General features: G+C 47.4%; 1 protein-coding gene across 1 annotated transcript; it reads left to right on the forward strand.

Annotated features, from left to right (window-relative positions):
* LOC136541363 (disease resistance protein RPM1-like) lies at nt 1-26,498 on the forward strand. The gene is made up of 3 exons (XM_066533205.1): nt 1-116; nt 22,273-25,161; nt 25,274-26,498. Exons 1-3 carry the CDS (start codon nt 1-3, stop codon nt 25,296-25,298), a joined length of 3,030 nt encoding a protein of 1,009 aa, XP_066389302.1. The 3' UTR covers nt 25,299-26,498.
* The last annotated feature ends 280 nt before the right edge of the window (nt 26,499-26,778 follow it).

Consider the following 26,778-nt stretch of genomic DNA (forward strand, 5'->3'; position numbering starts at 1 on the left):
ATGGCGGAGACGGTGCTGAGCATGGCGAGGTCCATGCTGGGGAGCGCCGTCAGCAAGGCCTCGGTGGCCGCCTCCGAAGAGATGAGCCTGCTCATGGGGGTGCAGAACGAGATCTGGTACGTACGTCCGTGACCGCCTTTGGCGCCGTTACTCGCTCTTGACTTGTGTTCCTTTATTTGCTTGGTGACCTTTATTTGCTGGGATGGGCTGGATATGTACATAGCGAGGCTTGACGTTTGGCAGGCAGGCAAAAAGCTTGCTTTTATGTTGCTCTCCAAGAAAGCTCACACGTCCTAGCCAGTGGAAACCTTTTTCTTGGCCGTGCGGGCGAGCCAGATCTCGTCTTTGCCCGCACTCTACTCCAGCTCAGAAACGCCCACGGGCAGCAGCAACGAGGCTGTGCTGCGAGTTCAGCGTCCACGTTGCCCAGATCTGAGCCATGGTCCATGGACCTGCAGGACCACACCATGACCTCAAGCTTGAGTTCCCCGCCGGCGAGATGGAGGACTCCGCTAGTGTCGTCCCTCGGACTATATAGTTGTCCATACAGCCCGAGGCACCATTTGTAGAGAACAGAGCTTTACTCCCGGTGGGGAACCCCCCCTAGTCCCGGTTCCCCACCCGGGAGCAAGCATCCGGGACTAAAGGGGGTCCTTTAGTCTCGGGTCAGGAATCGGGACTAAAGGGGGTGGGTAACACCAACCGGGACTAAAGGTGCCTGACTAAAGGTTATATTTTTTCTTTTTTCTTTTCTTTTCATTTTTTTGTTTTCTTTTCAAAATAGGTTTTCGAAGTCGTATTGTACACTGCTAATAATACATTTATACGCGCGTATAGTATGTTTCGGTTCAAGCACAATGAACGTATTAAATGACACAATTCAAGCATAGAACTATATATATATATATATATATATATATATATATATATATATATATATACATGCATGCATGCATATGTGTATTTTACATTATATTATTTCATGTGCATATATTACAAAAGATTGCATTACAGTTGTTGTGATATAACAAGTTTCCTCTCATCCTCTAGCTTGGCTTCCATGGCAGTGTTGGGTCGAAGTAGAACTCGCCCTTGGAATCGATGACCTAGTCATTAAAAAATCTGGCTATAGACTCTTGAATTGCTTTGAACTGGTCTTGCCGTATGATCTTTTCCTCCAACCATCGAGCCTACAGGTTTGAATTAAAGGAAAATAAATTAATATATGTACATACATACATACATACATACATATATATATATATATATATATATATAAAGACATAGTAACACAATCAATAATAATAATTAAATGAATATATAGTGTATTTTTAACGTACTTTGAGTCTCTCTGTAGGAGTTCTTTGGGAGACCTACTTGATAAACTCGCAAACATAGTAACCACAGTAGTTGTTCCCCTGTTCCTGCCTCAGACACTACTTTACGAGAAAAAGATTTGTCATCTAATCTGGTGATCCGGTGAAAGCTATATGTTTAATTAATAAAGATGATGCGATTTAGGGGACTTACTTTCAAAGGGATTACATTCAGTAGCGCTTTGCATTTTCCCATGTGTTGCTTCTCAATAAAGGTTTTCCAAACACTGCCCAATAAAAAATTTGCCACGTCATCAGATATAGTTAATCATCATGTTTGTGTGTATATATAGTTGCTAGAGATACCGAAATTACCTCTGGATAATATCTATCATATCTTGGTAGTCTTGTTGTGGTTTTCTCATCGAGTCATAGATTATCAAGTGACTTTTCACCAGATCGATGTCCATCAATATCCAGTGATTGCTGCATGTGTTTATAGGATATAACGCATAACACTCATTAATTAACTAGAATCAACATATGAGCCATTAAGGATGATCGACATTATTAACACTCACTTGAAGTTGTAGGGGAAGAGTATATCCTTCTTGTGGCGTTGGTTCACTAAGAAGTTCATGAGGTTACTCTCTGACTCAGACTTCCAATTAGGCTTTGGAGTAACTGGGTCTTTGAATACTATATGGGGATCAACAAAACCAATTTCATTGTAGCCTTTCTTTCTGCGCTCTGTCATTGTAAATCTGCATATATATAGTAATTGTTAGGATAATTTATATGCATATACACATATATGATGAGTTTAATAAAAGATCGAAATAATTATTACTTACAGGCAATAGCAGCTAATGATAACTTTGTCCAGAGAGATCAGGTGGCATAGTTGATGAAATTATGCAAAGTCAACATACATAACATCATCGCCACGGAACCAATGTTCGTCTCTAATTCTGACACCAACGCAGAAGTCTCCACCGGTAGACGCCTGCATGTACCACTTGTTTAGCAGGTACATTTGCGTCCCCAGATCACCTAAGGCTTGAGGGTTGTATAGACTCTGGCATAGTACAAATTTTTTCTTCCAAATATCAACCTCCGCCGCACTCTCAATGTTTCCATCACCAAACATATGGTAAAGGTCGAGACCAGTCTCTTCAATAAATTCACCAAGGTGATCCAAATCGACATCCGGAGGTATGTTTGCCTGCTGCATTAATACTAAATTCGAACCATATTCATTACCAACAACTAGCGGGGGGACTGATTGGTGCGATTGTTGTCCGAGTTGTGCAACTCCTTTCCCTACCCGCTTCTTTTTCTGTGCCGCCTCAATTGACTTGGTGAGAGTGCGGTCATAGTCCGTTAACGTTGCTTTGGACGGCTTACGAGATTCCCGCTGTTGTTGCTGGTAAGAAGCCACCTTTTTTCTTAGAATATCTGGAGCTACAAAGAAGTACGGTTTCTCCGGGTTTCTCCTTGCTTCTTGATCCTTTTTAAGTTTGTCATAGAATCTGGACATATCTTTTTTATATGCATCAGTTACTTCTTCCTTCTCTTCAGATATTATTTTGGGAATAGCCCTTGGTTTCACGATGGCTATCTTTGCCAGCGGGGGCTGGTTCTTCGTTTGCGAGGCTAGCCTCTTGCTAGTACTTGGCTTCTTGGTAGGCGGGGGCAGGGGAGGCGTTGGAGACCTCCTTGGAGGTGGTCGCAGCGGCGTTGGAGACCTCCTTGGAGGTGGTGGCTACGGCGTTGGAGACCTCCTTGGAGATGGTGTGGATGCAGCCTCGCCTTCCAACACATTGTCTTCGTACAGAGCACTATGATGATCTGGCGATTGAACAATTGGACTTAGGTTGGGGGAGGATCTGCTACAAAAAAAGGAATGACATATTATTATGAGCAGATTGTTAATTATTTAAGCCAATATAAATTAATGATGTAGTGTTTTCATCCGCACCTATGGTGAGGTAGTTCAGGAGGAGGTGGAGGCGACATCCCAGGAATGATGATGTAGCGCTTGCGCCATAGAATAAATGTCTTCTCTGCTTCTCCTAGAGTCTTCTCGCCATCACCTCCAAGAATGTCAAGAGGCAAATCACTAAAACCTTTTTCAGCTTTATCTACCGAGATGGTAGCATATCCTTCTTGGATTATATTCCCATGAATCCTTGGTGTCTTGGTTCGGTCGATAGGATTAACAAGACCGATAGCCACCTTGATTGTGGAATTCCCCTTCGGAATGTGTAGCTCACACGATGTACAAGGTTCAGTGACGTCATCCACAGGGAAGTGCAGTCCTGTGTCCCCTTGATTTGGTATCTCCGTGGAAGCGCAGCTGCTTTTCAACTGAGCACTCACTGATGCCTGCTTGCTTCCTGGCTCTGATGCCTGCTTGCTTGCACTCACTGCTATTTGCACTTGCCTTCTGATTTTCTCCTGCATTCTCGCTTCAAGGTTTTTTTCCCGCTCCTGTGCTTCACGCACCGCTTCCTCCAACCTCTGGAGCCGCTGTGCCTCTTCTTCCTTCTTTCTCTGGCGGCTTCTGTAGGAAGGTCTGTCCTGAGGGAATCCATGCTCTCATGAGACACTTCCTTTGCCTCTAGTTCGGCCACCGTGTTCAATAGTCCCGATGGCGTATGTCAGTTCATCCTTCTCTCTGTTGGGCCTGAACGCACCACTAGCAGTAGCTCTCTGAGCATAAAACAATCTTTCTGCTGCTTCTTGCAGTCTTGCGCCATAAACGCACTTCCCTGTCTCCTGGTCCAGTGTCCCCCCATGAGCGAAAAACCAATTCTTTGCACGCTCTCTCCTCTCGAGTGATTCTGGTGTGATACCCTTGGCAAGAAGGTCTGCTTCCATTTTGTTCCACTTCTTAATGGCAGTCGGGTAGCCACCTGATCCCAAGTTATGGTGGTATGTCTTCTGTTGGGCATTACAATGGTTCTTTATCACCCGACTCACACCCTCTTCCGACGTCTTGTACTGTACAAACTCATCCCAATAGGGCCTCTGCTTTGAGATCGGGCCTGGAACAGTGAAATCTGGTGCTATGTTCTTCTTGACATACGTCGTGTATAGGTGTTTCTTCTAAGTCTGAAACTGGGTGGCCATCTTCTTCATTGCCCAATCCCTAACTCGCTCCTTCAATTCATCACCATCTATTATATCATCATAACCATCTGTTTGGAGCGTGAAATGTTCCAAGACATCATTCCAAATTAACGTCTTGTCACGATCGGAGACAAAACTGATATGAGGAGCATTGGTCTTCTTCTTCCATTCACGGGTACTGATCGGGAGCCGGTCCCTTACAAGGTAACCACAGTGGTGCACGAATTTCGTTTTATTTGGCCCCCTCGGTTCGCCTGTATCCACATTGAACTCCGAGATGATGAAGCGGCCCTCCAATGGCTTTTTGGGACCTCGAATATTTTTACTCTTCGTTGTAGTTGTTGATGTCGATCCAGAGGGCTACAAAACATAAACATTATTTTTAATGTCATGAGCACACATAAGACATATGATAATATATATAGCTAATAATAAAAAATATATACTTGGCCAATATCTTGTTGCTCATTTTGCACGTTATTTTTAGCACCATCATCGCCGGCAACTTGAGTGCCAGTGTTGATCAAATTCATCATCAACTCCTCATCCATGTTTCTCGGGTCGGCCATCTAGCTTCAAAAAACAAAACCAATATATAGTACATCAAATCTTTGCTTACATGCGTAAAATCTACGAACAATATGCATTATTAAATCTTGCCCCTCGGTCACGGACGCAATTCGCCACACTAGGGCGAACTGTGTCAGTACTAGGGCAAATTAGGGCTATACATAAACGGCCAAGGGCGAATTGCGTCGGTGACTAGGGCGAACCACGTCGGTGACATCAACAACGTGGTTCGCCCTAGTCACCGACGCAATTCGCCCTAGTGTGATTATTTAGCGTTAACGATAACGATAATACGAATGTTGATCGACTAGGCCGCGAGAGAGGGCGGTGTGACGAGAGTGGTGGTGCTCCGCTCCGCCGTATATATGTTTGTACACATGGGTGACCAAGGGCGGCGGTGCTCCGCCGTATAAACCCTAAACCCTAGGGCGAACGAGGGCGGTGGTGCTCCACCATATAAACCCTAAACCCTAAGGCGAACGAGGGCGGCGGTGCTCCGCCGTATAAACCCTAAACCCTAGGGCGAACGAGGGCGGCGGTGCTCCACCGTATAAACCCTAAACCCTAGGGCGAATGAGGGCGGCGGTGCTCTGCCGTATACATAGAAACGCATGGGCGAACAAGGGCGGCAGTGCTCCATGACGTATATATACATGCATATGAATACAAATGAAGAAAACATAGGGATCGCGATCGAGGACAAGGACGTACGGCAAGACGAGCGGCGTGGTCTCGACGTCGGCGCAGAGTGGGCCGGGGCGGTGGTCGGCGTAGCAGAGCGGGCCGGGCCGTGTCGGCGCGGTGGCGACCGGCGTCGGGGGCGCGCACACTACTGTCTCTGCTGACGACGACGACGTGAGGCGGGCCGGTGTTGGGGGCGCGGTGATGAGGAAGACCAGCGGCGCAGCGTCGACGGCCGTGCGCACGAGGCGACTGAGGCGAGGCGGCCGGCTAGCCGGCGTACTGCGCGAGGCGAGGCGGGGCGGGCTCCGGTGTCGCAGGCTGGCCGGCTCTTCGGTGTTGGGGGCGGCCGGAGAGGCGTCGGTGGCCGCGCGAGGCGAGGCACGGGCTCCGGTGTCGCGGCAGCAGGCTGATGCGCGGGGGCCGGGCGACCTGCGTCGGGCGGGGTGGCGACCGGTGTGCAGCAGCGTCGGTGTTCGAGGCGGGGTGGCGACCGGTGTGTGGCAGCGACAGGCGTGCGGTAGCGCCGGCAGGGGAAGACGAATCGGCAGCGGCGCGAGGAAGAAGAGAGAAAGGGCGGCGGTGTTCGACGAGGAAGAAAAGGAGGGGATCGATCTGCGCCAGTCACTGGCGCTTATATACCAGGGAGATTTACTCCTGATGCTAGCCACCAGCCGGGACAAAAATACCTTTACTCCCGGTTGGTAACACGCACCGGGAGCAAAGGTTTTTTTGGCGGGCCACGAAACTGCAGCCCACCTTTACTCCCGGATGGGCTTCCCACCCAGGAGTAAAGGTGGGCTGCAGTTTCGTTTCCCGCCTGTTTTGAGCAAATTTTTTTAATAGAAATGCAATAGTCTTGTTAAATACATAGTAAATTAAATAAAAGGCATAAAATTATTTTGTTAAAAATATGGATTTTCTTTTTCTTTATTGCACGTAGGAAAAATCTATAACCTAACTTTTTTAGTTTTTGTTATAATTATAAAACATAATGTAACTAATATTTATTATTTCGTTAATGCAAAAATGTAGTGTTTAATTAAAATTATTAAAACTATTGGTTTTGGATAGAAAATTTGATTTCACATCATTTTAACGTTAATATTTTAATTTTTCATCACTCAATATCCTAATTTAACTTTTCGAGAGAGAAATCCCACCAAATCAAATATTGATTTAATTTGAAACATAACATAATAAACATCTGAATTCATAATTATTACATAATATCTCAAACACACACTACATTAAATCACTATATCATCAAGTGGGCTCAGCAATGAACTTCTTCTTTACGTATGTCCCTTGGTTATGATCGCGTCGTAACCATGGAGTGTCCTCATCATTTACCAAGATGATAGGGTCTTTGTTCACTTTGACGGGCGGAATTCGGTCATCCTTTTCATAATCTTCTGACATGTCCGACTTGTCCTCAATTCCCACGATGACTCTTTTCCCTGAAAGAATTATGTGGCGCTTTGGCTCTTTGGTTGAGTCATTATCGTTTTTCCCTCTTTTTGGTTTGGTAGACATATCATTGACATAGAACACCTGATTCACATCCTTGGCAAGAACGAATGGTTCGTCTTTGTACCCAATATTACTAAGGTCTACTGTTGTCATTCCATACTCGTTGTCTACTGTTACCCCGCCTCCGGTCACCTTGACCCATTGGCACTTGAACAATGGGATCTTCAAAGTAGGTGCATATTCTAGTTCCCATATTTTATCTATGCGGCCATAATATGTCTGCTTATTCCCATTCGGGTCTGTGGCATCTATGCGGACACCACTGTTTTGGTTGGTACTCCTTTTATCTTGGGCTACTGTGTAGAATATGTTCCCATTTATCTCGTACCCTTTGTATATGATGATATGCCATGATGGTTGCATAGCCAATAAATACAGTTGCTCATGGATGCTCTCATCACCTTGACATTTTTTTCGCAACCAACCGTCGAAAGTTTCCATGTGCTTACGTGTAATCTAAGCTTCAGTCTTCCCTGGAAACTCGGATCGTAAGAGATCCTTGTGTGTCTCAATATACGGATCTACCAAAGAGGAGTTCTGTAGAACTGTGTAGTACGCTTTATTGAAATAATCATCCTCCGTACCAATATATGTTTTCCTCCCTAGTGTCCCCTTTCCGCTTAGTCTCCCCTCATGTCTCGATTCAGGAACACCAATCGAGTCAAGGTCAGGAATAAAGTCAACACAGAACTCAATGACCTCTTCTGTTCCATAGCCCTTGGCGATGCTTCCTTCTGGGCAAGCACGGTTGTGAACATATTTCTTCAGGACTCCCATGAATCTCTCTAAGGGGAACATGTTGTGTAGGAACACAGGACCGAGAATGAAAATCTCCTTGACTAGGTGAACTAGGAGGTGTGTCATGATATCAAAGAAGGAAGGAGGGAACACCAACTCAAAGCTGACGATACATTGAACCACATCATTCTGTAGTTTAGCTAGATCAGTTGGATCAATTGCCTTATGAGAAATTGCATTGAGGAATGTACATAGCTTCACGGTGGCTAGACATACATTTGGAGGTAGAATTCCTCTTAATGCAACTGGAAGTAATTGCGTCATGAGAACGTGATAGTCATGGGACTTTAAGTTACAGAATTTCTTCTCTGGCACATTTATAATACCCTTTATATTCGAGGAGAATCCAGATGGTACCTTGATGTTGTTTAAGCATTCAAACATGATTTCCTTCTCCTCTTTGCTTAGAGTGTAGCTGGCAGGACGTAAGTAATGACGTCCATCATCTGTCTTCTCTGGATGTAGGTTGTCTCTTTCTCTCAAACAACACAGGTCCTGTCGTGCTTCAAATGTGTCCTTAGGCTTTCCATACACACCCATGAAGCCTAGCAGGTTCACACAAAGATTCTTCGTCAGGTGCATCACGTCGATCGAGCTGCGGACCTCTAGGACTTGCCAATAGGGTAGCTCCCAAAATATGGATTTCTTCTTCCACATGGGTGCGTGACCGTTAGCGTCGTTCGGAACAGGTTGGCTGCCATGTCCTTTTCCAAAGATGACTTTAACATCATTGACCATATCGAGTACATCCTTACCGGTTCGGTTGCGAGGCTTGGTCAGGTGGTCTGCCTTCCCTTTAAAATGCTTGCCTTTCTTTCTTACGGGATGATTTGCAGGAAGAAATCGACGATGGCCAAGGTATACGACCTTTCGACATTTTTTCAAGAATACACCTCTAATATCACCGAAGCAGTGTGTGCATGCATTATATCCCTTGTTTGACTGTCCTGAAAGATTACTTAGAGTAGGCCAATCATTGATTGTTACGAACAACAATGCTCGCAGATCAAAGTGTTCCTGTTTGTACTCATCCCACACACGTACACCTTCTTTATTCCACAAAATGAGAAGTTCATCAATAAGTGGTCTCAGGTACACATCGATGTCATTGCCAGGTTGCTTTGGGCCTTGGATGAGCACAGGCATCATAATGAACTTCCGCTTCATGCATAACCAAGGAGGAAGGTTGTAGATACTTAGAGTAACAGGCCAAGTGCTATGACTACTGTTCTGCTCTCCAAAAGGATTGATACCATCTGTACTTAAAGCAAACCTTAAGTTTCTTGCGTCATTTGCAAACTCCGGGAATTCTCTGTCGATTGCTCTCCACTGGGACCCATCAGCAGGGTGTCTCAACATATTGTCTACCTTACGGTCTTCTTTGTGCCATCGCAACAATTTTGCATGTTCTTTGTTTCTGAATAGACGTTTCAAGCTTGGTATTATAGGAGCATACCACATAACCTTGGCAGGGATTTTCTTCCGCGGACGTTCGCCCTCAACATCACCAGGGTCATCTCGCCTGATCTTATACCGCGATGTATGGCATACCGGGCATGCATCCAATTTCTCGTACTCTTTGCCACGGTAGAGGATGCAGTCATTAGGACATGCATGTATCTTCTCGATTTCTAGCCCCATAGGACAGACAACTTGTTTTGCTTCGTAGGTAGTGGCGGGCAATTCATTGTCCTTCGGAAGCATCTTCTTTTAGATTTTTAGTAACTCTCCAAATCTCTTGTCAGATACACCATTCTTTGCCTTCCATTGCAGCAATTCTAGTGTGGTTCCCAACTTTTTCTGCCCTGCATCACAAGTTGGGTACAACAATTTCTTGTGATCTTCTAGCATCCGCTCGAACTTGATCTTCTCCTTTTCACTTTCACATTCTCTTTGTGCGTCACGAATGACCTGACAAAGATCATCAGCAGGCTCATCTTCTGCGGCTACCTCTTCTTCAGCTTCTCCCATTGCAGTATCATTGAAGCACGCACCATCGGGAATAATATCATTGTCGTCCCATTGTTCTTCTTCACCTTCTTCCATTACAACACCGGTTTCTCCGTGCTTCGTCCAACAAATATAGTTTGGCATGAAACCCGACTTGAATAAGTGTGAATGAAGAGTCCTTGAGCAAGGATATTCCACCGTATTCTTATATATGGCACATGGGCAGCACATGAAACCATCGCGTTTGTTTGCCTCGGCCGCACGTAACAAAGAATGCACGCCGTCAATGAACTCTTAGGAGCGGCGATCAGCATTGTACATCCAATGCCGGCTCATCTGCATTACATGACATAAATACCATATTAAAACCTAGATCATAATTAATTATTTATACAACATGCGTGCCACCACAAAAGGTACAAATTTATGAAAGCATCACTACAATGTAGACAATCCCAACTACCACTAAAAGAACTAAAGCTAAAATACATTTCAGGAGCACAAGGATTTCGCGACCAATCTCAACTAAAATAGACAGATCCCCCGATTGTGCAACATCTTTGGGCTTCTTCGGCTGGATCATTGCCTCATTAGCCGTCGTATCTGCCTGTTGTGCAAGATATTTTTGCACGAGTTCAACATACTCTTCCTCCCAGTAGAAGCCTGAACATCGTCCACTGCCATCCCACTGAAATTAAAACAAAAAATTAGAACTTTAATCACAACCATCATGAAAATAGGTATAAACTAACCATAATCATAAAATACGATAAAATAACTCACATTGCGATCCGGACACTTGTAGAAGATACGACCCTTGTTGGGACCCTCCTTCTTCACTCGGTACTCCATCACAATCTTCATCTCATCACGACACTTGCCGCATGGAATGAGAGGGAGGCCCGGCCTAAGTGGCTTTGGAAACCCATGAGTGGCCGAGGACCCGGAAGCAGTTGCCATCTACTCTCTATACTCATTTTTAATACACTATAAATTTCTCATTTTATAAACAAATAAAATTAAGAAACTATAAAATTATCTATATCTCTAAACAATGAAGTGCGCTATGCAAGCTAGAAATAAAAAGTGAATACTAATTTTAAATACCTACTTTAACCTTTCTTCATCCAAATATGCAAACTATAAGTTATTTTGAGCTCAAATTGTTTACAAAAAAAACACCATAAAAACAATATATATATAGTGAACAATATGAGATAAACCAATGAAGAAAAATAAGAGTATGAGATTGGTAACCTTTACAACTGAAGAATCGACGGAGGAATCGAAGAAATCGATGGAGGAATCGAAGAATGGATGGAGGAATAATGGAGGGAGGAAGCAAGAACACTAGTGCAGTGAGCTTCAAAATGTGCTGAGCTCGGGCTCGGGGAGGAAGAAGGAGACGGCCGGGATATAAAGGGGGGACCTTTAGTCCCGGTTGGTGGCTCCAACCAGGACTAAAGGTAACTTTCCAACCCCCGGCGCAGCCACGGCCCGGGAGTAGACCTTTACTCCCGGTTGGAGCCACCAACCTGGAGTAAAAGTCTATCTTTAGTCCCGGTTGGTGGCTCCAACCGGGACTAAAGGTCCCTGCCACCTCTGTCTAGCGCAGTAGCCGTTGGGCAGGGACCTTTAGTCCCGGTTGGAGCCACCAACCGGGACTAAAGGTCTCTCTAGTCCCGGGCGCAAAAATGCCAGGACTAGAGCCCATTTTGGCCGAGGATCAAAGGTCTGTTCTCTACTAGTGCACGACGGCATGGCACGAAGCCCGCTTTTTTAGCCCGACACGAGCACGGCACGGCCTGATGACATGTGGGCCCGGGCTAGCCCAACCCGAGGGAGCAGGCCGTGCCTGGGCCGCTGCTCAGGCCCATGGGCTAGCACGGCACGGCCCGGCCTGCGTCAGCCTGCCCGGCAGCGGCCCGGCCTCCCCCCTCCCCCTCCTCACTCCTCCTCCCCTCCCCGTGGCCCAGCGCGGCCTAGCGCGGCTGGCCCAGCGTCGTCCTCGCCTCCCCCCGACCCCCCTCCTCATATGGCCCGCGCAGCCGCAGCCCGCAGCATAATCCAACTCCCGGCCGAACCCTAACTCCACTCCGGCTCCCCCTCCCCGCCGCCACCTCCCGTTCCCCGCACCGCACACGCGCGGACGCAACGTGACTCCACACATGCGCGGCGTGGACGCGGCCTTCTCCTTCCCCGCTGTTCACCTGCTTCTCCGCCCTACAACCACCCGCCTCCTCCTTGCGCACAAGCTGCAGAACGCCACGGTGGCCATCCGCGACCTACCTCAGGCTCCTCTCCTCCCGTCCCTCCACGAGGCCACGCCTTGGGTGCGAGCGCATCGTGCTCGAGCTCCGCCCCGCTGGCCACCGACGCCTCGAGCTTCTGCCTCCCCGCGGCTCACCGAATCCCACCTCCACTCCAACCCGCCTCCATCGACAGTGGCCACCTCCTCGGCTCCTCCTCACCACCACGCGCTGCTGCTCCTCCACATGCCTCCTCTGCGCTGATCCGGCCTCGTTCTCCATGGATCCGGCCTCCTCATCGCTCATCCTCCGTGGATGGAGAGGTCGCGTCGTCCATGGCCTTCCAAAGCAACGACAGCAGCCTGGCGCCCTAGCCTCCCCCTCTCTCTCTATCGGTGTAGTGGGCCTTGGGCCGGCCTGGCACGCTGGATTAGCCATGCTTCTCGGGTCGGGCCAGCACGAAAAATGGCCTAGCCGGCCGTTCTTGGGCCGACGGCCAGGCACGAAGCCCATGGCGGCACGGCCCGCAGGGCACGTCGTGCCTTGTCGGCCCGACCCTCATCGGGCCGTGCCGGGCCGGCCCGGCCCGTTGGACATCTATACCTCAGACCCTCACACTGGATTGTCCGATTGGGGCTGCAGCTCACCAAACCATCGCAGGCTCCTTTCAGTTGCCTCTAGCTAACTGACAGCCTGCTACTCATCACTTCCTTTCTACCTCGGGAAGGGGACAAGGTGGGTCAACGAAACCAAACGCCTAGCTAGCAATATTTTCTTACCTTGTGTTAGACACCCCAAAATGTCCCCAAGGTAGATTATAGGCATCTCACTATGGGAATCAGGAGATTTGCAAAACACTCGGCAAAGGGTTTGCCGAGTGTCAGACTCGGTAAAGGGTTTGCCGAGTGTCACACTCGGCAAACGACACTCGGTGAAATTTTACTCGGCAAACAGACTTTGCCGAGTGTTTTTTGTCAGACACTCGGCAAAGACTTCGCCGAGTGCCCAAAATACACTCGGCAAACATTTTTTTCGAAAAATAAAAAAAAGCCACCACAAAAAAAGGCACCTAGATCTGGAGGCCACGAGCCACCACCGCGCCACTGCCGCCCGCCACCACCGGCCACCACCACCATGCCACCACCCGCCATGCCGGGGAAGAGAGGGAGAGGAGGGCGCGGCCGCCGGATCCGGGGAAGAGAGGGAGAGAGGGGGTGGCCGGGCCAGATCTACCGCCGGGGAAGTGAGAGGAGGGAGAGGGGCGCCGGCGGTGGGAAGAGAGGGAGAGGAGGGGGCGGCCGCGTCGGATCCACCGCCGGGGAAGAGAGAGGAGGGGGAGGGGCGTCGGGGAAGAGAGAGGAGGGAGAGGAGGGGGCGGCCGCGCGCGGGGCTGGATCTAGGGAAGAGAGAGGAGGGGGCGGCCGCGCCGAATCCGCTGCCGGGGAAGAGAGAGGAGGGAGAGGAGGGGAGGGGCGCCGGTGGTGGGAAGAGAGGGAGAGGAGGGGGCGACCACGCCGGGGTAGGATCCAGCCTCCCTGTGCGCCACCGTCGCCGGATCCGCCCCTGCGGGGGGCCGGATCTGGTGGAGGCGGTGGAGGAGGGAGGGAGGTGCGCCAGCGAGGCAGGAGGGGAGGGCGGGCTGCGCCGGCGAGGGAGGACAGGAGGGCAGGCCGCGCCGGCGCCGGAGAGGGAGGAGGGGAGGGCGGGGCCACGCCGGCGCCGAGAGGGAGGAGGGGGCAGTGCGAGGGAGGTGCACGGGGAGGGGGCCGAGAATGGGAGGGGGCGTGCGGACGGCGCGGGGAGAAGGGGAGCCCGCGGCGTTGGGGTTAAAAAAGGATTTTTTTTCGTTTGCCGAGTGCCCCAAATCTAGACACTCGTCAAAGATTTTTTTTTCATTTTTTTTCTTCTCTTTCTTTCCCAGGAAAAAAATATTTTTTTTTACTTTGCCGAGTGTCCTAGATCTAGGCACTCGGCAAAGATTTTTTTTCATTATTTTTCTTCTCTTTCTTTCCCAGAAAAAAATATTTTTTACTTTGCTGAGTGTCCTAGATCTGGGCACTCGGCAAAGATTTTTTATTTTTATTTTTTTCTTCTCTTTCTTTCCCATAAAAAATATTTTTCCCTTTGGCGAGTGTAAAAAAAACACTTGGCAAACCCCATCTTTGCCGAGTGTTTTTTTACACTCGGCAAACCACCTCTTTACCGAGTGTTTTTATGGCAGCACTCGGCAAAGAACTTGTTTGCCGAGTGCCCGAGAGAAAACACTCGGCAAACACAAAAACACTCGGCAAATTTGACGTTTTGGTAGTGTCTCCAACAAATTGTGTACATTGTATATATGTTGGTGGCCAAGTGATGCGACAAAATAATGAACAGAACACGCGGAGAAGACAGCGAGCCGCCCCAGTCGGCTTAGCCAACCCAGCAGCACGTACTCTGGCTGAGTCCGTGAGTCGGCTAAGCCGACTCCCCTCTAATAGCCGGCCAAGGCACCCAGGCCCGTGAAAGTCGTCTTAGCCAACTCCCCAGTCGGCTAAGTCGACTCGTGTCTGGAAATCGACTAGGAGACTTCTAAAAGTCGGTTTTTGGTATTTTTGGACATGAGAAACTTGGAGATTATGATATGGACTTGTTTTCTACTGGGATAAGACCACGGCCAATTGAGGATCACGACCGATTGAATTCCCATCTATCCAATCATCAAACAAACCAATCTACCAAACACTTTTACCCCTTTTCCAACCCCTCCTGCTGTTCGGCACGTCTCCCAACTAGTTCTGTCGGCGTCCTAGGCGGCCTTGCTGGTCCTAGGGCATCCTCCACATGCTCCTCCCCGACATGTCTTCCTGGGAGAAGTTTGAGAGTCTTTTCAGCCTAGAACGAGCTCGACATCAGCCTAACCGGTCTCTAGATCGGTTTCGTCGATTACAACGCTGCGTTCTTGCTGTGTGTAGATTGATTTGCAACCTCTTTTGGGCATGCTAGCCCTATTGGTGTGTGACCTAGACACCCTTTGGCGTCAGAATAGGCTGTTTATCATTGTGTAGCCTTACCAAGCGAGGATATAAAACAAGCTTGCTTATTTGGATGCCTTGTCTGACTATTCTAGCCTCCTTTGCGGGCCGTCAATACTGGCACTAAGCAACAAGCCAGCCAAGCTGTGGCTAGGGTGACATCGGCAGCATGCCAATCAGGATGGTGGTGACGCGTGGGAGGGAAATTAGGAAGATTTATTAGGCAAGTTTGTTGATTTGGAGGTGTACCTATAAAATATAAAGGGCACTTTAGATTAGATTGTAATCATCGAAGAGAATAAACCTTCCTGTGTTGGGCGTGAGTTTGTCTTCGACGGTGGTGCTAGGTTCTTCTGCCCACTGCCGCGACCGTCGACCATGACCCTCCACAAGTTCCTCACTATCCTCTATGTTCTCTTCCTCATTCATAGTTACTCCAACGCTCACCACTACTTTCTACTCTTTGATTATCCCACCAATGCATGTGAATGCCTCGTGCTTGAGTAGCCCCATCAAAGGGCTGGCCACACCACCATAGCCGGCGATGAACTTTCGATAATACCTAGTGAGGCCTAGGAAGCTTCGTAGAGAATGTTGTGTGCTCAAGCACAGCTACGCCTACACCACCGCCACTTGGTCTAGATCCATGGCAATGCCCTTGGCTGATATGATATGGCAGAGGTATGCCACAGTGTACTCACCAAAGAAGCACTTGGAATGTTTGGCAAAGATGTGGTGGTCACGCATCTGTTGCCGCATGGTCTTCAGATGCTATAAGTGCTCAGCCTAATAAAAGCCATACACAAGAATATCATAAAAATATACAAGTATAGAGTAGTGGATGAATGCTTTAAGAAGATCGTTCATCAAAGCCTAGAAAGTCACCGGGGCGTTCACGAGGCCGATTGGCATGACGAGGAACTTGAAGTGGCCCCGGTGGGTTTGGAAAACCATCTTGGTGACATTGTTAGGGTGCATGCACAACTAGTGGTAGCTCATCAATGGCATAGGGAATTTGTCCTTGACCGTCTTGTCACTGAGGGCACGGTAGCCGATGCAGAAGCGCCAACTACCATCATGCTTTTGTCCCAGAGCACTGGGATGGAAAATGGTGATGTTGACACCCGGATGATCCCTTGGGTGAGCATATCCTCACACTGGCATTCAATGTCGCCCTTCAAGAGGTGTGGATAGCGGTACAGTCGCATGACTACTGATGCTAGAGCATAGCGTTGGGCATTAGGTGGATGCGAAGGTCATGGCGGCATTCAAGTGGAAGGCTACGGGGCTCAGCCAAGATGTCATTGTAGGACTATAGCAGCTCTTCATGGAGGGTGCGTAGGTCAGAGATGGCATGGGCGGCCAACTAGTGTGCGCCAACACCATGTTAGACCACAGCTAGGGCATGTACCATGTCCGGCCCTCCCGATCATATGGATTTGGCAGCCAAATTGGATCGCATCCTAGCCCATCTTACCACTCTCAACAATCAGGTGGACTCCCATGACAATTGGATTGCGTGCACCAAAAAAGTTCAGTTGGGTGAGGATACCAGTGGCCTCACCGATGATTCCATTGCCAAAGGCTGACACCACCATGGTGGCGGTGGTGGCAATGGTGGTGGTGGCGACGGTGGCAGCGACGACGGTGGTGGAAGTTGCGATGATTTTTTTTGCCACGATCGCTACTATGATCATGATGGTTGCTATGGCTGCCCTTGCCACTCAAAACGCAACTTTCCATCATACAACAATGAGTCTGATCCATTGACATGGCTGAACAAATTAAATTCGACAACGTCTTCTATGGCCATCGCATGCTTGTGGAGGAGGCATGGATGGCATCTCTCCATCTTGGTGGGGCGGTGATGGACTAGTACTATAAGATGGAATGCGACTTTACATTGTCTCCTGGCCGCCCTTCATCGAGTTCATCAATTTGTGCTTCAGTCTCCGATCTGCTCTAATGCCCTCGGTGAGTTGAAGGCCCTACATAGCTCTAGCTCCGTGGTCCATGGAGGATTAATAACGAAGCTTCCTCGCACTCCTTTGACACTGCAAACATCTGACCTCATAGCACATGATCGACCTCTTCATGGCTGGCTTGGGCCAGCCATTGTGTTCTGATGTCGAACTCTAGTGTCCATCTAATCTATAGATGACCATGAGCTTGGCGTGGGAGTATGAATGCCACCAGCAGGAGGCGGGTTCAGTCATCACCTATGGCATGACCAAGATGACTCTGTGCAGCCACGCAACTCCCGCAACCACCATGGTGGCACCCTCGGCAATGCCTACCGATGGCAGGCTAGACGGGCCACACCCTCACTTCTGTAGCTTGACGCCCAAGGAGATGTCAAAGAAGCACCAGAATGGGCAATGCTATTTGTTCACCCAGTAGCCTCAGCTTCTGCACAACACCCATGAAGCCAGCCATGAGGGGATGTAGAAGGCTATTCACTGCCAGATAGGTCGAGATGGCGGACTGAGGAGGGGTGAATAGTCCTTTCTAAAATTAACCGTGCCACCTCGAAACAAATACATAATTACAACTATCGGTCTAGCCAAGACTACACCCCTCTATCTATATTCACAAGCACCTTACAAAGATCCTAATATGAGCAACTAAGGTGCCGGGCTAGGTAGAGCTCACCTAAACAATTCTAGTTAGTAAGGTCACACAAACCTATGCAACTTGTACTCCAACAACCGGGGAGCTCCTACACATACTAGTGATGCAAAGTGCACAAAGCCTAAGCTCACTAGCACAACTCAATAGCAAGGCTACACAAGCAAAACTAGAGAGCTCAACAATTACTTAGCTACGCAAAATAAGCAATATAACTAGCAAGGCTACATAAGCCAACTAGTTACGCAAGAGAGAAACCACTTTACTACTAAAGTAAATGTCATCGCCTCATTCTAAGAGTCCAAAGTGCATCTGTACTTGCACTAGGATCACGTACAAGTATGCACCAAATAACAGAAATGGCACACACATATAGGATAAAATTTCTAAGCTTTATTGATATTTAAAATAAGGTCTTACAGTAGTGGCCCGAAGGGCATAGCCATAGGCTCAACATGTCTAGCGGAGTTCTACTACCGTGAAGCGGCATTTATTTATAGCAGGGTGGAAGCTACTATATATAGAGGTATTTTACAGTGTAGTGCCATTCTAAACCACAGGCATGCTTGAGCATGGTCGAATCCCTAGGTCCTAAGACTTCTTCCAACGGTTCCTAATCCTCGCATGACTCCTACTTGAAATTTGCAAGTCAACTATGAGTGTGCGACTTTCCCCTACCTAGCGTGCCAACTGTTGGTGTTTTCAGAACCGACTAGTAAATTTATCACCGCGCTGCTCAAGGGATTCGATGGAAAGCACTTAGAACACAGAGGATTTATACTGGTTCGGGACTGAGCCCTATGTCTAGTTGCCAGAGACCTATGAGTATGTGTCCCTCAATGCCAAAGTGCTCCAAAAGGCTTACAACAGGGTCCTACTGGAAGAAAGAGTTCGAGGAAGGGGAAGTTGATTGTAGGAAGTTCGATCTTGAGTTGTTCTTTAGATGGATTTCTTGATCGGTCGATCCCTCTCTTTTTCTATGGAGGAAGGCCTGGCTCCCCTTATATAGTCGTGGGGTTAGATTACATGCAGAGTAGGGTTCTCCCAGTCCGAGTGTCTAGGAGCCCGAGGGATGGGGAAGCTAGCGTGCTTGCTAAGCTATTTATCTAGTATTGTCATCGAGGCATGGTCATCTTGTGCTTGCTCCTTAGGCCATGGGGCATCGTACGGTGGAGGTACTATTCCGGCCATGGCAGCACATGGGGAGTTTGGTTGCTGACCAACTCCCTTGCCCTGTATGGCTTGCTTGCTATCGTTGTGGCCTTCGTCCTAGCGCTCCGCTTCTTCTGGGAGAAGTTGTGATGTCACTGTATGGGGAGAGTGGCTTGTCCCTTCGTGGGCTGCCTGTTCCTAGGGTCGGGATCCCGTTGCCCTGACCTCCTAGGGTCGGATCGGGGGCATAGGATCAGGTTAGAGTGGAGAGATGACTTCTTGTCGTGGCTCCATGTCGTGGCGGGTATGATGGTACGCCCGTCCATCAAGTTGGACAGGATTTGGGCGGTGCCGAGCCAAGTGGCGTGACATAGCTATGCCTTGGTGTGGTCTTATCCATCAGCAGAGTGCTAACCAAGGCATCGCTCTGCCCTAGGGCTGGACGGTCAGAGGGGCTACCATCCTTCTAGTACTTGGCGGAGTACGCATGCGCGTCTCATCTGGGCAGGCATAATGAATGCGTTACCCACCTCTCGTCCTTTCCTTAGCGGCTAAGGAAAGGGGTGGTCGTGATACTATGCAGCGTGAGAGGTGGGAGAGGTCGAGGCAGACCTCGTACGGCTCAGAGGTGAGAGGTCAAGGTGAGCCATGTTCAACTGGGACGTGGCCAGCTGGGCCATCCTAAGTGCTCTTAAGGCAATGCTTTGAGGTATCTTGTTTGCATCCTGATAGTACTAGTCGACCTTTCATGCTACGCCATTCGAAGTGGTCTATGGGTGTGGTCACAACCAGTGCTTTCGCCGAGGACAACCAAGATGGCGATTGTGAATCCTCAGATGATGAAGAAAGATGAGTTCCTCGCTAAATTACAGGAACACCTACTACTGGCCCAAGATGTGATGAAGCACCAGTAAGACAAGAGGTGCCTTGTGGAGTTCGTTGTTGGTGATTGGGTGTGGCTTTGTCTTTACCACCGGACGATGTCTAGGATCACTCAAGCTTCCCTGTACAAGCTTGGCCCATGCTTCTTTGTGCCGTATCAAGTCATCGAACACCTAGGTACCATCACCTATAGTCTGTAGCTATCGAAGGAGGACAAGATTCATGATGTGTGTTCCATGTCGCCCTCATGAAAAGTATGAGGGTGCTCCGCTGATAGCGATGGTTCCCACTATCGCCCTTGCTTCATGGTTGTGTGGTTCCGACATCCACCAAGATTGTGCGTGTCCATCTCAACCATAGCTAGTGGCAGCTCTTTGTCCATTGGGAGGGCCACACTACACATGGGAGTCTTTTGCTATTTTTGATGTGGAAACAATCTTTCTCTACCCCTTGGGCAATGAGTTTCGACGTATTGGATGTATCCGTTTTTATCGAAGCTTTCATTTTTGTGCTTATCCTAGTTGTTGGTTTAGTTTATGCATGGCGAAAAGGAGCCTTAGAATGGTCTTAAGTGAATATTCAAACCAAAGAAGATTCCTTAAGAAAGCAAAGCTTCCGTCTCGAACTCCGGGTACTTTCCAAGGGGATCTGGTTAGCCTTATACATCTCCCTCTTATACCTGAATCCATTCAATTAATTCCTCGCTGTTTATAGGCTCACTCCATCCGCAATAAGAGCATGACAGATTTCTGACTTGCCCTTACTTAATATAATAGCCAGAACATGATTTTGAAGCAACAAAGTAGCAAATACGTGTCGGTATCACATAAAGAGGATTTTCGACAGGCTCCACAACAACATTCGTTCCTAGGTGCATGACTTGGATGGGAGCTCCTTCTTACTAAGAGGCAAGTATAGAAGTAGGAGAAGTTGATTGACATTTGTGAATAGCAAGGCCAAGCTGTATACATATAAGCATTTTAAGGAGTTGTTTGTTGGCATATGGTTTGTTGTCACCACCAACAATTGTTGAGAAACATAAAAAAGGTAGGCATATTGTTCATGTTTAGGTCGGTATAAAGTCAAGCACGAGATAGGTGTTTACAAGCTAGCTAGGGTTTCTAATAGGTATAAAAGGGTAATCTAATAACTAAGTAGTAGGGATAGGTCAACGCAAGTCACGGGTAGCCAAGACAGACATATTTAAGACCAAAATGGATCATAATAAAATAGGTTTTAGGTATATAGGGAAGATTCACTTGGAAGTAGCTATTTCCTACATACCCATGAAGGGGACTTCGCATTGGAATGAATCAACTCGAAAAATCCCTAAACTAAAAACGACCTAAAGTAAGGACTGCTACCTGGAGTTTCAACTCGAGGACGAGATTTTTGTCATGGAGGAGTGAAGCGTTGTGGACTCCTTCATGGGACGCCAATATCGCCGTCATTCTAAGCAACTGGCCAGCCCAAACTGTGGCTAGAGCGACATTGGAGGCATGCCGATCAAGATGGTGGTGACGAGAGGGAAATTAGGAAGATTTGTTGGGCAAGTTTGTTGATTAGGAGGTGCACCTAAAATATAAAGGGCACCTTAGTTTGGATTTTAATCATCAAAGAGAATAAACCCTCCCGTGTAGTAGGTGTGGGTTTCCTCTTTGACGGTGGCGACGGGTTCTTTCGCCGCCGTTGACCACGACCTTCCACCAGTTCATCGCTATCCTCTGTGTTCTCTGACTAAATGCCAATTTTTCCTACGCTCACCACTACGCTTTCCTCACCGATTAGCCCACCCATGCCGTATCACTGAGTTTCTTAGGGCTTCATGAGTTTTTCTTGCCCGCCTGAGAGCCAAATCGACTTGTCAAGCTAAGTAAGGTTCTCGTTATTCGCGTCGGCTAGGCCAAGCTAGGCTACCTGAGCTAGGTTGATACCAAACTTGCCAAATAATAGCAAACCTAGCAATGATACCAAACATACCCCATACAATGCCAAATACAATACTGATTGCCTTGCTTTATCTCCATGTAGTATATATGATTAAAATATATTATCCATGCTTGCTTGCTTTACCTCCACTAAGCAAACGCACAACTATACTATATCTTGATCACAAATGAAGACATTAGGGAGCTGGTAATACAACTGACTAGCTGTCACATTTTTCCTAGAATCCAATCTGTTTTTTCACACCAAAAGAATGTCCGAGAGTGAGCAATATTTTTTTAAGTGTGGTAATAGTTTAGAATCATTTTTAATAAAGAAGCACAAAAATGTGAAATAGGAACGAAATTCCCCTGATAGTAACAATTTCTCCAAAAGTTGAAAAAGATTAAATTTCATCAAAATCCTGGTTGACTGCAGGTTCATGAAAGATGAGCTAGAAACTATGCAAGCGTTCCTGGTGGGCCCTGAAGTAACCAAGAAAAAAGATAAACTGGTAAAGGTCTGGGCAAAGCAAGTACGAGATCTGTCATACGACATTGAAGATTGCCTTGACGAGTTCACAGTACATGTGGGAAGCCAAAGCCTGTCACAACAGATGATGAAGCTCAAAGACCGTCACCGGATTGCTGTCCAGATTCGCAATCTCAAGGCAAGAGTTGAAGAAGTGAGCAAGAGGAACACACGCTACAACTTAATCAAGACAGAGGCAAACAACACCACGGATGAGACAGAGTTCTACTTGGAAGATATTCGCAGCCACTCGGCTATCAACATTAATGAAGCACAGCTTGTAGGCTTTGACGAACCAAAGAAGAAGTTGCTCGACATGATAAAAGAAGTTCGTGCCGATGATGGACATGCACGTGTGATCTATTTAGTCGGCATGGGCGGTTTGGGTAAAACTACTCTTGCCAGGAAGATATATGAAAGCAAGGAAGATGTTGCAAAGAACTTCTCGTGTTGTGCATGGATCACTGTATCACAATCTTTTCCGAAGACAGAGCTTCTCCAAAGTATGATTAGGCAACTGTTGGGTGAAGAATCGTTGAAGAAATACTTGAATCATCCAGTAAATGACCTTGCCATCTGTCTCAAAGAAGGGCTACAACATAAAAGGTACTTTGTTGTTCTTGATGACTTGTGGACCATTGAAGCATGGAATTGGATTAACGAGATTGCTTTTCCAAGCACCAATAACAAAGGTAGTCGGATCATAGTAACAACACGTAATGCTGAGATAGCAAATGGATGCAGTTCCGCTGAATCTCTTGTCTACCATCTCAAACCCCTACAGTTAGATGATGCCATAGAGTTGCTACTAAGGAAGGCACAGAAAGATCCCAAAGACCTGGAAAATACTGAGAATTTGAGGGACACAGTAACACAACTGGCAAACAAGTGTGGTTGTTTACCACTGGCTATCCTCACAGTAGGAGGCATCCTTGCTAGTAAGAAGATAGAGGAGTGGGGCAAATTTTATAACCAACTCCATTCAGAGCTTGAGAGTAACCCAGGCCTCGAACCTGTGCGAAGGATAGTAACCCTTAGCTACAATCATTTGCCATCTCATCTCAAGCCATGCTTTCTATACCTAAGCATTTTTCCTGAGGACTTTGAAATTAAAAGGAGGCGTCTGGTAGATAGGTGGATTGCAGAGGGGCTGGTTACTGCCAGGGGTCGAGTAACAGTTGAGGAAGTTGGAGAAAGTTACTTTCAGCAGCTAATCAGCCGAAGCATGATTCTACCAGCAAGAGTAAATTTCGAAGGAGTTGTTAAGAGCTGCCGTGTTCATGATATCGTGCGTGATACAATAATCTCAATATCCAGAGAGGAGAATTTTGTTTACTTGACAGAAGACAATGTAGCTGGAGTAGTAGTTGGAGAGAAATTCCGTCATGTGGCATACAATGGCAAGAGCTGCACAAATGTTGGAGTGGATTGGAGCTGTGTCCGATCATTAACTTCCTTTGGTGAGAGACCAATGAAGCCCGCACCTTCACTTTGTTCACCGGAGTTGAGGATGTTAAGAACATTGGATCTGAAGGATGCACAGTTCAAAATTGCGCAAAAAGACATAGACAACATTGGATTATTGCGCCACTTGAAATATGTAAATGCTCAGTATGATGGTTCACTCCGTCGTCATTCAAATATTTATGCATTTCCCAGATGTATCGGAAAATTACAGAGCTTGCAAGTCCTGGATCTAAGAGGTAGTTGTATTTCAGCACTACCAACTGAAGTCACTAAACTGCAGAGTCTTCGAAGCCTCCGTTGTACCAAACCCATCGGGGTTTATGATTTTGACCCCAGGTACCTATTGGATTGCATGAAAAAGGTATTGTGCCTGGCGCCCATAATGTTCACACCCCTAGTTGATTCTGAAGACCGCAATGAAATGATTGCTGAGGCACACTTGGTCTTCTCTTATCCAGAAGTACCAGGTGTGCGGGTGCCAAGAGGAATCGGCAACCTAAAAGTGCTGCAGATCCTAGAGGTTGTGGATCTCAAGGGCACTAGTACGAAAGCAATTGAAGAGTTGGGTGAACTAAGTCAGCTAAGAAAATTAAGCGTGACGACAAGTGGGGCAGCAAAGGGAAAATGCACGGCCTTTTGCAAAGCCCTTGTGAAGCTTGTCTCTCTCCGCTCTGTCCACGTGGATAGTAATTATAATTCTGTTTGTTGGGGAACACTTGAGTGGCTAGGTTCTCCTCTGTCCCCTCCCCCGCTGCTAAGGAGCCTAAAGTTGATTGGAAAGCTGCAGGTGACACCCGCTTGGTTTGGGAGTCTTACACAGTTGGTGAAGATTTACTTACGACACAGCAACCTAAAGGACCTGCAGATACTTGGGGCACTGCCCCAGCTTATGCTCCTTCAGCTAATTGATAATGCATATACTGGGGAGAAACTAACATTCAGAACTGGAGCATTCCCAAGTCTCAGGAAACTTGTTTGTCAAGAACATGAATATAAATTGACAGAGATGAGGTTTGAGGAGGACGCCTCGCCCCACATGGAAAGCATACATATCGCTCAGTCCCGGCTAAAGTCAGGGATTATTGGTATCAAGCACCTTCCAAGGCTCAAGGAGATTTCATTTGCTAACATCTACAAGATGGCAGGGCTTAATATGCTGCAGGCGGAACTCAACCAACACCCCAATAAGCCCGTGCTGCGACTGTCGTGGGGACAGAGCCACCTTGACCTGGGGGATGTCATCAGATCCGGTGTTGAAGTGGAAGCAACCAAACCGCAACCTGATGACGCCGAAGAGAGCTCCCAAGTGATCACAACGGCCGACAACAGGTCAGTCCTGCTCCTGCTCGCGCACCATAAGTTATCTATTTTTTAGCGTAGTTTGTTGTCAGCATGCATGTTTTATGCTTACAGCTCGTCTCTTTTCTTGCGTTGTTTCCAGCGAAATCCAAACCGTTCCCAGTTGACGCTGCCTGCTAGTGCGAGATGCCCTGTGCCCTGACTCTCCCTGCAAGGACTCTGCTCCTGGTCTCGACCTGCCACGCAGATTGCCCTTATACCGTGCTGGTTCTGCTCCGACAAATACCCCCTGCTTGTGTTCTGCATCGGATTTCTTCTTACAGCTAGTGGCAGCGGTATCAGTCCAACCTGCAGCTGAATCTGAATTGGATGTCGGTCTGATTATGATGAGAGATTTTCATTCTCTGACTTATAGTCTATCATATTCTTGATACGACCTTGCTTGTGATATGCAGTACAGTACTTTACTACGGTATTTGTGAACTGCAGACTCCGAAATTTGTTTCTGCGATATCCTCGTATTTTTGCTTTTTTTAGGCTGCCTTTTTATTTTTAATTTAAAGTTATGTACTACTATGTAATAACAAGATGTTGCGTACTGAGATACTGTAATCCTGTTGCTTTCAGCTGTTAACTGCACATCTCTGCTGACCTGTTTATTTGGAAAGCAAAGACAGTTGACGGCTGCCAATGCCTGTATGTCCAGTCAATTCCCTTATATCTCAGAACGCTGGATGATGTAGAACATCCAACGAAATGGGTCACACTTATTTATCATGGTAGGCGTCCTGTTCTTCCTTAGATACATCTTGATTATGAGTTATGACATCATTTTGGCATACGATCTACTCCATTTGAATCTAGAATGCTTGGTTATTCCTTGTCAAGAGTTTAACTGTTGCCCTCGCGTTTCTGGAGTACTAGCTAGATTCATCAGAAACAGAACTGTTAGTGATTCTAGATGTTCTGTGACATCTTAGTTGCCATATTATAACGTGTTAACGCATAGAATTCTGAATCGGTAGGATTTGGACATATCACACAGCTGATTGTCTGAATGCCATTAAGTTTCACCAGGACCATTAGCATTTTTTTTACTCAGTCTGGACATAGGATATTCAGATTACAGTTACAATGCAATCCAAAAGAAACAAGTTTGCTAACCAGTCTGCAACATTAGCTTTTGCATTGTTGTCATCTTCAATACACCTGAACATTTTGTTACAGGCCAAAATACACTGCAGAGGTTTGTAACCAGTCATCAAAGTGCTCCTGATCTTCATTGTTACAGGCCAAAACACACGTCAAACGGTGTTGTTCATTATAGTTTGCAATAACAGTTAGCCCTTCATTATTTACCATATCGCTTCCCGCATCGACACTGCTTGTTGTGGTACTAAAATCACCGTTGGATGCGATCCCTTGTGGTGATCGATCGAGCAGAAGATAGCACAACATACACAAAGCTGCACAGCAGGATCCAGCAACCAGATGAGCAGAGCAGAGGATGTCGTTGTCTTGCCTGAGCAGCAGGGCGGTGCCGGTGAAGCGGGTGTGGTGCGGCCTCAGCCGGCTCAGCGCACGCCGCGGCCAGTCGGCCGTCGCGGAGCTACCGGTGAATCTTCTAGCTTTGTTCCATCCCATGGA

This window comes from Miscanthus floridulus, chromosome 3, assembly GCF_019320115.1.
Source record: "Miscanthus floridulus cultivar M001 chromosome 3, ASM1932011v1, whole genome shotgun sequence".
Lineage (NCBI taxonomy): Eukaryota > Viridiplantae > Streptophyta > Magnoliopsida > Poales > Poaceae > Miscanthus > Miscanthus floridulus.